The sequence below is a fragment of the Halichoerus grypus genome, chromosome 7 (assembly GCF_964656455.1).
Source record: "Halichoerus grypus chromosome 7, mHalGry1.hap1.1, whole genome shotgun sequence".
Taxonomy (NCBI): Eukaryota; Metazoa; Chordata; class Mammalia; order Carnivora; family Phocidae; genus Halichoerus; species Halichoerus grypus.
This window is the reverse complement of record NC_135718.1, coordinates 97592444-97605449: the sequence shown is the minus strand read 5'-3', so window position 1 is coordinate 97605449 and position 13006 is coordinate 97592444. Positions and strand designations below refer to the sequence as shown.

The 13006-nt window shown below is 42.1% G+C and overlaps 1 protein-coding gene across 4 annotated transcripts in view; it reads right to left on the bottom strand.

Annotated features, from left to right (window-relative positions):
* The window catches only part of POU2F1 (POU class 2 homeobox 1), a 178913-nt gene extending 167654 nt beyond the window's left edge, over nt 1-11259 (bottom strand). For 3 of the 4 annotated variants that reach the window (XM_078077920.1, XM_036076748.2, XM_036076746.2), the window contains exon 1: nt 11178-11236. Coding sequence is in view for 1 of the 4 variants with exons in the window: in XM_036076745.2 (XP_035932638.1) it covers nt 11178-11238 (61 nt within the window). In the remaining 3 variants the exon portion in view is untranslated. Of the gene's footprint in view, nt 1-11177 lie in introns of all 4 variants that reach the window. The other variant, XM_036076745.2, reaches the window with a different exon arrangement.
* Nucleotides 11260-13006: the final 1747 nt, after the last annotated feature.

Sequence of the window (13006 nt, the reverse complement as noted above, 5' to 3'; positions counted from 1 at the left end):
ATGTAGGAACAGTGTTATTTAATGTATGACTTGCCCAACAGATTATAAACTTTGAAGGCAAAAATTGTATCCATCTTACTCACTATTCTATTTCCAGTGTTGGGTAAATGGCAAGGAATAAAAGACGCTCTATAAATATTTACTGAATTAAGTGAATGCAGAAGGACCAGTCAGGTTGGTTAATTATAATCCAATTCATGCTCACATTGAGAACTATTACAGTTCCCCATAAGCTTAGTATCCTTGTTCATTCACATTCTAATAAGATGTTTCAAGTTTAAAATCTAAATACCACCTTTCTGGACTACCTCTCTCATGTGAGCTCTATTGCTAAGATAGGATCAAATCTATCATGCTCTATATTCTTTTTTTGTTTGGGGTTTTTTGTTTTTTTTAATTTAAATTCAATTAGCCAACTCACTGTACATCATTAGTTTCAGATGTAGTGTTCAATAATTTATCAGTCTATGTATTTTTTAAAGATTTTATTTATTTGAGAGAAAGAGTAAGCAAGAGAGAGAGCACAAGCCAGGGGAGAGGCAGGGGAGAAGCAGACTCCCTGCTGAGCGGGGAGCCCTATGCAAGGCTCGATCCCAGGACCCTGGGATCATGACAAGGCAGACGCTTAACCAACTGAGCCACCCAAGCACCCCATCAAGTCTATATTCTTAATATATTTATTAAAATGGTATTTAGATGAAAGCCAAGCTACTCAAAGTATGTGTTTACTGGCCTTCACCCAAAAGATAGCTTAAAAAGAAAAAAAAAGTATGAAAACAGTCCATAAATTATCCATGAGAATCTTATGGGCCAGAAAAGTTAGACATCAGAAAGCTACACAGTGCTACAAACAGAATAAGGACCTAGGTGTTTTCTGTTTTTTGTTTTAAATTTTGGTATTGAAAGAAGACTTCAACTTCCTCCATTTTTTTTTTTAAGATTTTATTTATTTGAGAGAGAGAGCGCACAAGCAGTCGGGGAGAGGCAGAGGGAGAGGGAGAAGCCCCCACTGACGTGGGGCTTGATCCCAGGACCCTGGGATCATGCCCTGAGCCCAAGGCAGCTGCTTAACCAACTGGGCCACCTAGGCACCCTGAACCTAGGTTTCCTAGCTCTGTTTGTCTTTCCACTATGGAGCCTTTTTGATACATTGAGAACCGCTGTTCAAAATAGTCTAAGCAATAGTCTTGGAATGCAACTATCCTAATTTAAATTAACCTAATCATTCAATGCTACTGAATCATTTGTAAAACTTTTTTAAACTAGGGATGGCCAGATCTCTACTGTATTAAAAACTCTGGAGTAAGGCCCGGGCCTTTGCATGTTGAGAAAGTTCCAAGGGTGATTCTTATCCCAGCAAAGACTGAGAACTCCTAATTTAATCAATCAAGCATTATCTGCTAAATGTCTACTCTGTCCCTAGCAATGTGTTCTTCCTCTCAAGGCTCTTAGAGGAGACAAGATTTACTTATATAACTCAATTAGAGAAGAAAATAAGACTGTGTATAATGAAGTGCTGAATTAGCTAAATGAACACAAATTAAGTGCTAAACTCAGAGAAACTAGGACAGTAGCAAAGGCTTGAGAGATCAGCTATTTTTGGAGACAGAATAACAGATAGGTCCTTTATGATAAACAAGGACAAGAGATTTCAAATAGTGTGCTCAGCAGGAGTCCTCAAGGATCCTGTGGAAGTGCCTTAAGGGCCACAATGGAAAACAGAGGGAGGATGCTTTTCCTGCCCCTGACAACTATTTCAATCAGAACAGCTCCACTCTTACCTTTTATACAATAAGCTTCTGCCTAAAATTCATTTTAAAAAGAATTAAAAAAAAAGAACTCCAGTGACTTTTAAAAGTGTGAAAACTCTCTTATTTACAAATATGAAGAGGGGGAAAAAAAATCAGTGAAGTAACTTGTCTCAAAGTCACAAAGCTAATTAGTGATCTAGAACCCAGCTCTCTCAACTCACTATACCACATCACACACTGACATTCCAAAGGAGGGGACAGTGTGAGCAGACGTTCTCATGGAGCATCCCAAATGCCAGCCTGACCAAAACAGTGGGTTTACTTTTCTTTTTAAGATTTTATTTATTTATTTATTTATTTATTTATTTATTTATTTATTTATTTATTTGACAGAGTGAATGAGTGTGTAAGCAGGGGGAGCGGCAGGCAGAGGGAGAGGGAGAAGCAGGCTCTCCCTGATATGGGGTTCATCCTGTGATCATGACCTGAGCCAAAGGCAGATGCTTAACCCACTGAGCCACCCAGGCATCCCTGGTGGGTTTACTTTCAAAATGAGATGGGGACTGTGGAGTAGGACGCATAGGGGGTGGGGAGGGAGGATGAAAAAGAGCCCAAACAAGCATCAGACTAAAATACAGCCACCCTCCCAAAACAGCTCTTCAACACAAAGTTTTAGGTAGATTTTTTAAAAAATTAAAATCTGCTAAAAGAAACTGTGTTTGTGGTGGGCCTATAAAAGGGGACTTCCTGGGTGGAATTGTTGAGTCATGCTCTGTAAGGAAGTAGCATAAGATAATGCATAGGCAGGGATGGGGGCTAGATAACAGAAGTTTATGTTTGCTACAATGCAACACCTCCACTGGGTAAAACTTCCAGAAGAGTAGCAGGGGAGTATACTCCCTCTCCCAGGGTGTTGGCTGCACAAGGAAACATACAACCTGCAGTAAGATGCCCCACAGAATCAATCTAAAGCTAAAGCTTCTCCTTCTCTACAGCAACACAAGTAATAAAATTGCTGATTTTACTCTTGTGCTCCTGTAAGAAAAACTATTACAGTACTTTAAAAATGCTTCTGCTATCAATTTGTTACTCCCCACAGCATCACTCTAACACTGGTATTATCACCATCTTATTGTTGAGAGAAACAACCACAGAAGTCAGTGGCAAAGTCAAAATGAGAGGTCTAGAATTTACAATGCTCAGACTCAGAGCTCAGTCCACACACACAGTGGCATGAGCACAAATCTCAATCCTAATATTTGTACGTTTATTACACATTTAGTTCAGTAAAACTGTTCTGATCTTCACAGTGAATTTGTAACCTAATAATATCCACCCAATCATGTCTCAAATGACATTTCCAAAATTGAATTCATTGCCTATTCTCCAAATGGCTCCCTCTTCCAACCTCCCAACCTCTGCTGATTCGGCACTACTCTTGGTAATCTAAGTTCAAAACCTTAGCATCCCCCTTGACTCTAACTAGCTGCTAAACACTTAAAATTAAGGGCTTTTATCATGGCTAGTCCAAAACAAAAAAAAATTCAATGGCTCCCTACTGCCTAGCAGAAGAAATCCAAACTCCTACACCACCAAAGCGGAGTATTCCGAGCACTCCAGAACAATCCCAAACTACCTTCCACCACTCCCCACTGTACAACCTAAGTAACAACTAACCTGGAAGTCCTGCTGTTCCCCAAACACTGTGCTTACTGAGCACATGACTTTGTGAAAGTTACTTAATCTAGGCTTTATTTTACTCAACTATAAAATGGGCATAATAATACTTGCCTGAAAGGACCAACTGAGGTAATGAAAATGAGAGTGCTGCTATAAATTTTAAAGTACTATAAAAATACAGACATTATCATTATGTCATGGTGATGGTAATTTTATTTTATTTACACCTGCCTTGCTCCAGAAAGGACATAAAGGCAGCCCACATGAAACACAAAATAACAAGAGTTTAAAGATGGAAGCAATAAAAGAAATATAAAACAAAAGTTAAGGACACAAAATGGAACTGGGAATGAGGAGGCTAAGAAAAACTCATACCATAATTACCCATCTCACCTTTCAGGTTAATATAACTTGGTCTAAATGCTGCAGTTGATTAAAAGGAAACTAAGTCAATTAGACAATCCAGTGTCCAGAAGACTAAAAACAAAACCATTGGTCAGAAATAAAATAGTTCCTAATATAAAGACCTGGCAAGAATTTCTTCTAAAGGTCCTTATTCTGTTTGATTAACTGGACAACATCCTCAACGTATTTATCGTGGATTCTCTATTTTATAATATCATTATTAGACTGAAAGCCCGTTGAGGTCAGGTAACTGTCCTGTTTGTATCTCTAACAGTGTGTAGAGCAATTAGTCAACAAACCACATGCCTCAATTTTTATCTACTGGTTTCCATGGATGGTCTCTGCTTCCTATTTCCAACCATCTTGCACACCACCATATTAATCCTAAAATATCACTTTTATCACAGGATTCCTTACTTCAAAAACTTCCAAAAGCCTCCCTGCACATAGAAAAAATGCCTCATTCTTTATCTACAATCTTCAACGTTTCCCCAGCAATGTGCTTCCCTGTCTTCCCATTCCTCCAAATTCTTTTTGCCTTTCTTAAGCTCAGCTTTAAGACTCATCTTCTACTTAAAGTCTTCTCTGACTGGCAGTAAAGTAGTAGAGGGAGAGATTGGGGGTGTAGGGAGGAGGAGTCTAGAAAGTCAGAAGTCTTGTGTTCTGATGCCTAACTCAGAGTTAAGACTGAAGGCAAGACACTACACCACTGTGAGAGCATTTCCTCATCTATAAAGGCTTTAGGATAAATGGTATCTACATTACCTTCCAGCCATAACAGCTCTAGGATGCTTTGGTTCCTACAAATTTGGACACACCCTGATCTCTACTCTGAACATTTTTATCTGCTACATATTTTAATATATAATTACATGCACTGTTTTTTAATTTTCCCTGCTAAGAAAACATACCAACTCCTCCACAACAGAGTCTTTTATTTCCCTTGTTATCCCCAAAGACAACTGGCATAAGTCTGGGTACACAGCAGATATATTTTCTAAGCAATTAAATAACTCTTTTTAAAAGACTGATTATAATATACTGTCTTGCTGCAGTATGAATCAGCAAAAAAAAAAAAAAAAAAAGGCCTTTTTTTCATTAAGCAGACCATTAAAATAAGTGTACTAAAAGAAGAAAATAGGTAAGTCACTTTTCTCTAAAAAAGTATATTCAGTCCATAAGTTACAAAGCCAGTCAGCACAACTCCATTATTTAAGGTGACCACATTAAACAAAAAACATAATGTTCATTTCCCAGCCATTCCTGTTTATATCTTCTATTGCAAAAAGAAAGCTGACTAGTCCAAAAAAAAAAAAATACCATAATTTTTATTATTTTACTGATTTAACTTTATATACTACTGTTATGATTCCAACATAAAAACCAATAAAGTTACAGAGAATTGTGAAATAAATCATGTGACAAATTAAACTGTACTTTCAATGACTTTCAGCATTGCAGACTAAGTAAAGCTATTACCAATACTCTTATTGAGCTTAGTTTTGTGCTTTTCACATTCTTTTTTTTTTTTTTTAATTAATATTATGTATCCTTTTTCTGGATGAATATCCAGTTTCCTGGACCGTACTTAAAAAAAAAATCTGATAAATCTAAAGGTTTACTGATTCTTCTTTTGCTCATTAATAGTCTTGTCAGCAAAATCTAGGCAATGGTGAAAACTTAAATATTTGCTTAATTGGAAAACAAAAAACAAAGCTGTATCAGCCAGGGAGCACAAACAAGACAACCTATCAAATGCTCAGTAACACCCTCTAGTAAAAACACACATGCACACTATGTAAAGAGCTTCTTTAAATCAGAGTATCTGAAACTTAAGATAATTCTCATATTCCAAATTCTAAATATATTGTAAATGGATCAGAAAGTCAGGCGATGGCTCCACTCATGCTATTTTGTCCCACTGTTATTACTGCTGAAAGAGTGTATAAGGCTCACAGCCAGTTTAGAACATAGAAATACTGCAGTACAAAATAAAACAGATTTATTCCTAAAAAGAAATACAGGAGGGAGGCTGGGAAGATGGCGGAGTAGGAGCATCCTAAGCTTGCCTCTTTCCATGGATACAATTAGATAACACATCAGTGTAAATAACCTAAGAAGAAATATAAATCCACAAAATTATTATCTTTATTCACAAAATGTCAATAATGTGCAAATATGTTGAGCAGAAGATGGATAAGGAAACTGCTTTTCTCTATGATCTGTAATCGTTACCTCTTTCAACCCTGATTCCCCTCAAAAAGATATTTATCTTATTTAAGCAATACAATAAAAGAATTAAGCAAAATCCCTGCCCAAAGAGTTTCCTAAAAGAGAGGAGGAGGACGACGAAAGAATTCATTCAGAAGGGATACAGAAACTCAAGTAAGACAGACGTATAACCAAATCCAAACTCTAACACCTAGCATTGGATTCCCTTGAAGAAATAAGTAATAAGCATGTTCACTCAGGCATTTAACATTAAAAGACGAAACAGAAACAAGAACATAAATGACCCAAAAGGACCATGTTTTGTCCGTGACTTGTTCCGTTCGGGAAACAATTATTTAAATAGTTCTAAACATAATCACTTCCATTGGGAAAACACATCCTGCTTAAAACTGCGCTTTCATAGTAAGTATTTACTAATCACAAAAACTGTGTAATTGAACAAATACTATTGTATAAAAGGAAGTTAATAACAGCCATATACCATTATTTTAAAAGAAAATTATTTTTAATAGTGCTTGAAAGACCTATATGCGAAGACTAGAGCTGTGGGTTTTCAACAAAAAACAAAACAAAAAAACCATTAATAATAAGGCAATCACCACTACATAGTATTATAGTCTTCCTAGTACAAAGGAAACACATTCATAAAGTGAGTGACCAATTTAAAAAAACAACTTAAACACACACCTAGACACACACAAATCCAAGATCAAATAATTCAGATTCAAGAAACTTCAAATATTTCATTTTTAATGCAAAATACATATGGAAGATAACATTCAAATTTCTAGTTCTATCATGTTAGAAGCACTGGCCTAAGATTCAAGGCTCCTTTACACATCTTTGGTGGCTTGATAAGAGCAATTTAACATTCTGAGCCCTAGACTTATTCCAAAATCCAATGACCAGATGAATAACAGATTAACAATTACTTCAATCTAGGCAGCAATAAAACACATTTATTTCTTCTGCTTTATGCTGCCTATTGATGCAGAGAATAGTAAATTAAAAATATGGCAGAATACTATACAATTTAAACCTGAATAATAGTTCGCTGTTCCTTGACTACTGGGATTTTTGACAATGACAAAATGAAAGGAATTAGAAATTAGTTTGGGAAAGATGTTAAAAATTACTTTACAATGATAGCTTGGCAGCAGAATGGTCCTTTCAGATATTAAAAACATTTGGTCAGCTGTCACATGAATTTTCAAGACCTAAACTCAAAAGTACCATTATAATTAATAGGTGGGGCAAGTTAAGAAGGAAGTGACAGTGGATCTTCTGAAAACTTGTGAGAAACCGCCTGACAGATGCCTAAGGAGACAGGCAGATTATAAACTTACTAAGGCTTAAAAGTAATCTAAAATTCTGTATCAAGCTTGGAAGACTTAGGGATAAAGCACAGCATCCTACAACATTCCCAGAGCATTTTAATCAGCACTTTAAGATAAACTGGTAAAAACTACGATGAAAAATGTCTAAAAGGAGTCTTCTGTCAGAAATCATAGGTGGAATCATTACCTCACAACATAACAATTCTAAAAATCACTAATCAAAGTAAATACACAAATCTGTCCAAAAAGAAGTTCGATTTATTTTTAAAAAATTGTTTGCAAAGCACATGCTTTCTTACGAGTTATCTACCTTATTTTAAACACTATAATTTCAACCTAAAAGAATATATAGCCTTCATTCTCTTCAACTTCACTTTACTCACTGAAATAGGTTCTAAGGCAAATGATCTCTCCTTCTTTAGCCTGGCAGCTTCTTACTTGAGTTTGGGAGGTCACAAAGAACCTCTCTAAAATAAGCATTTATATTGATCCCTTCCATGATTATACTTACTTAAAACCCATAGTCTCCTTCTGAGAATTTGAGGAAATGAATTTTTACAATAGCATGGAATGCCAACCAAAATATAAGGCCAGTTAACAATACTCATCCTTTTCTCTATTACAAAAATTCTAACAGTGGAATTTTGTTTATAAAATGCAGTGTACATTTTATCATCTTGGATAAAATATCTACAGCCTCGGAAGTGGTTAAATTGCAGCTATAAAGGAAATTGTCCCGAGATAAATGGTTTCCCTATGAGAAGGTTTCACTGCTACAGTTCACCTCAGGACAATAAATCAAATTAACTGCACCTTGTCCTCTGTCCAATGACATCATCAGTTTGACCACATCTTGGGAATCGGGTGCAAAAACATATGCTATTTAAGGCATGAAATCTTATTACTGCTTTGTGTCCATTCGACCTCATGCTTCAGGTCTCCAAAGCAGTCATTCACCTGAACATTCACATGAAAGCTACACATTTTTTTCCTGCTGCATTCAGGGCCTGCCTACTGGAGGTGAAAGAGGAAAAATGATGAGAACTGGTAATGTGAAACTGGCTTGCTGTTAGCCCATCAAATCTACAATTTTGTTACAAATGAAACTGAAGACTAATGTCTCCCAAAATATGTACCTAGCAACTGACCATAAAGTGCCTTTTAATTTCAAAGGTTTAACACATCCCTGCTAAATAACACTTCTCTGGTACTTTACTAGCAGGGGTAAAAAAAAAAAAAAAAAAAAAACACCAATGAGAAACAACACTATGTTTTTAAAAAACACACTAAAACTATAAAATAAAAAGGAAAGAAAACTTTACCAAGGGAAAGACCAAAAAATGAAAATTACTGTTTCTTCTAAATAACAAAAGTTAGCCTTTCACAGACCAACTGTCCTAATTTTACATAAAACATAAAATCAATTCTGACAACTTCAAGAGAGGTGGGTGTGTTGGGAGGAGAATAAGTTCCAAGATCAGGGTAGACACAATGCCTATGTTTATTCTTCTATGTTCCCTCATTTAACCATGACACAAACACTCAAAGAAAACACAACCCCATTTTCTGTCTTTAGGAGGGCTACCGGTAAAATAAGCAAACCTTGACAGAGATAGCACAAAATTAATATCAGCCCTATTTTAAATCAGAATGAAGAAGCTGAAAAGGAAATGCAGCACTGAGACATTCTGAAAGTGCTGTTAATTGGAATTTCTAAAACACTTACTCTACAACTCCTAGGGAAAAAAAAAAATCTATTGGTTTTACAAATACTGCAGACCTTTACAAAGCCTGAAAGTGTTTAACTTGGAGGTAGAAGCCAAGGGGCAGGGGAGAACTATCACTAAAGTAAAGTGATTTATTTGTATTAAATCAAAATAGGTTTCATTCGCCTCTGAAAATGAGAAAAATTTTTTTCCTTAGGCCTAATATTACTGCAAACTATAAGAAAGTCTTTTTAAGAGAAAACAAAACACGACAGAATTGAAGCTTAGCTAGGAGCTGCCTTAATGCTGGTTAAGGCCCCAGGAGGGTTTGTTTTGCCCGCGGAGTACGGGTATGTGTATGGAAGTTGGTGGGGGAAAGTCATTTTGGTTATTAGTAAATAAATCAAGCGGCAGAGAATGAGGCCTAGGCAACTGCTAGAGGAGCCAAGGCCTAGCTCTCCCCCTGCTCTTCCCAGCACAGCCTGGGTTTGATCTCAGAGCCCCGTGGATTGCCAAGGAAAAAAAAAAAAAAGAATCATATCGAACCACAAAAGCACATGGGGCGAATGTAAAATATAAACACGGCGTTGGGCTGTGAGTGGCTGTTATTAAAGGTCTGAATTACTAAACATGAGAGGCGGGGAAAGCCAGGCGGCCATTTCAATAATATAAACCTCCCCGAATTAGACATTATTCAAATGAGAGAGGTTCGGCTAAGCAGAGAGTAAAGAGGACCCAGCACCCAGCAAGAAACCACCACCACAGAACCGGGGAGGGGGATCCCCGCCCCTACCTAACTCCCAACAGGAGAGGGGAAATCTAGAATATTATCAACTTGTCAGGCCGGCCGGTTCTGGGGCAGGGGCAAGAGGGCAGCTCTCTACATCCGAGTTCTTGAGAGGCCTCCGGGTGCTTCTGGGGCCTGGGAGCCAGAGGCCCCCTAGGGCCCCCGGCTGCGTCCGTCCCGGTCGGGCGCAGAGGCGGGGGCGCGGGGAGGGGCAGGGCGGCGATGAAGATCAGACCACGCCAGGCACCTCCAACCCAACTCCCCGGAGAAAAGTACGACCCACGAGGGAGAGGGGGCTTTTCCAGGACCTACAGGGACTGCTGACCGATGGTCCAGAGCACATGGGGCTGCCCCAGAGGACATCCCCCTCCGAGGGGAACTTTCCACGAGGGCCGCCTTTCAACCCTGTCCGTCCCGGAGGGTGCGAAGCGGACCCCTGCGCGGGCTCCCCAACCCCGCTGCCCCGAGGCCACCTCACAGCGCCCACGACCGCTCACCCCTACCCACCTAGAGCGCAGGCCTGGCTCAGGTCAGGCCGCCACACGGGGGACAGGCGGGGCGCGGCCGAAGTGCCCGGGGCCGTGACCCCCGGGCTCAGCCCCGCTCGGACCCCCGTGCGGCTGCGGGGCGCGGGCGCCGGCAGGACGTTCTCCCCGGGCGCCCCCCTCCCCCGCCCTGGCCCTCTCCCGGGGCGGGGGGGGGGCGCGTGTGGCTGTCCGGCCGCCGGTGTCCGCTCCGGCCCCGCCGCCTCCCCGGCATTGTGCTCTCCACCACCTCCATCCCCCTCCACGCCCCCCCCACCCCGCGCCCGCCCGGCCGGGTCGCCCGCCCGCGCCCCGCCGGCCCAGCGGCTATGAATATGTAAAATGTCTTTATTGTCCTCTCCCTGTGCCCCGGCCCCGCGGCCCCGCCGCGGACCCGCTCGGGTTCGGGCACCGCGGCGAGGAGGCGGCGGCGGCGGCCGCCGGCGGAGGAGGAGGGCCGGTGCCGGCGGGCGGGCGGGCGAGCAGCGGCGGCGGCGGGGTGGGCCGGGGGCAGGAGGAGGGCGGTGGATCGCAGCCCCCTTTGCCCCTTGTCTTCCCCCTCCGCCTGGCCGCTCCAAGCCTCTTTCCCCCTCCGCTCGGCGCCCGGCGGGGGCTCCGTGCTCCCCGGCCCCCCATCTCCCCGCCGTTAATTATAATAATCCTGAGTACTAATAAATTATGCTAAGTCGCGGGGGGGGGCAGCGGGAGCCGGGGTTGAGTATGAATATGAATATGTAAAATGCTGTAATGATTACCTGCTGCTGCTGCCGCCGCGGCTGAACTCTCATCTTGACTCGCTGCTCCTCCGTCCGCCATTTTGAATATTTTAACCAAAATCGCCCGGTCGATAAACCCTCCCTCGCTCCGGCTCCCCTCCCCCCTCCCGCCCTCCGTGCCTCCTCCCTCCTCTCCGCCCCCTCCCGCTCCTTCTTCTCCCCGGGCGCGCGCCAGGGGGCGCGCGAGGCCGACCCCTTGGAGGAGCCCCACCCCTTCGGGCGCTCTGCGCACGCGCCTCCTGGCCGCTGTGGCTCTTCAGTAGCTAAAGCGCCCTCAACATGCCAGTCACCCCTTCCCTGCATTTTTTTTCTCTCGGCTCTGCACATGCGCAACTTTCTCCACGCGCCTGAAATGCAGGCGGCGCATGCGTTACCTCCCCTGGGCTTCTTCTTGAAGCGTAACCTGTGTAGTACGTTGAGCGCTCGTCCCTTCTTACAATCCTCCCTCTCTCTCCCGCCTCACTGCCCTCCCAGCTTTACTCCGACGTCCCCCCAGTGGACAGTGGCATTTTAAAGGAAGGGCAGGGGACCCGGCGGCCAAGAGCGTGGAAACGCGTGGAGTCCTCGTGGGCGGACCAGTCCCCGCGTCCCCTCCGCTGCGCACTTTTTAAGGCTTTCCGCGCTGTGGAACCGCTGACAACAAAGGAGGGGCAGCTCCCCTGCTAGGTAATTTCCGGCCCGGTGGGCAGGTAGGGGCGGAAACGCCCGCCGCGGGGAGCAGGGCTGGAGGCACCTGCTGAGCTCTGCGCGGGCGTCCCGCTTTAAATTTGAATCCTAACTAGTCCCCGCCCCCAACTCTGCAAATGCTGGAGACCCGGCCCGGCTAACGTGAGGGGGAGTGTCTTGTGCTGCTTTTAATTAGTCCCCAAATCTCTTCTGCTCTACTTGTTTCTAATACCCGGCCGCCTTCTCGGGAGCTGGGCGTTTAAGTCGCTAATTTCCGCCCCCACCCTCCCTGGGGTTTTCTTGCGCCTGGATTGCCGCTCACCCGATCGAAACGAAGAGCTGATTCCCTCGCCCATGGATAGGCACGCTCCCCTTCCTTTGGCTTAGGAACATACTTAAAAGCTAGCCGTAAACTGGAAACTGATGACCTAATAAATAAAAACATCGAAATCAGCAGTAGCTTCATCCAGAATTTTACTTGGCTGTGTTTCTCAGAGCAAATATGATAGTAGGCGTTTCTATTGTAAATATCTTTATTTCAGTCGTGTTCTAAGATTTCTTTAATGGTAAATTTCTCTGGACAAGACCCAGTTCTAATTACTTTACGAATTCTTTAAAAAAAAAAAACTAAAATTTTTCCAGTTTTTTTTTTTTTTAAGAGTGAAAAGAAAAGCCTATCTCATAAGCAAAGTTAGAAAAAAAGAAATTCAGGAGGCGCCTGGGTGGCTCTGTGGGTAGAGTATGTGACGCCGGTTTCAGCGTCCTGAGTTCAAGCCCCACCTCGTGTGTAGAGCTTACTTAAATATATTTCTTTAATAAAAAAGAAATTCAATCCTAGATAGTCTGTCTTGAAGAGAGAAATGACTGCAAAGTTTAAATTGAGTAGAATCGCAGATTCTACATTGAAGAAAAACGGATCTCTAAGAGAGTCAGCGGTTATTCTAACGGCTAAAGTTTTAATCACGGGTCTTAGCCTCGTCATTGAATTCCTTACCCTGTGCAAGTACAGTTGAAGCTATTGTCAGTGACAGCCAATGAATTTGGGGTGGGATTGATTTATTCATGGTAATTAAGCCTTAGGGTGTGTGCAGGACTGTTCAAACCAAATAATTGGGCCACCATATAATCTAATTATTTCAAGC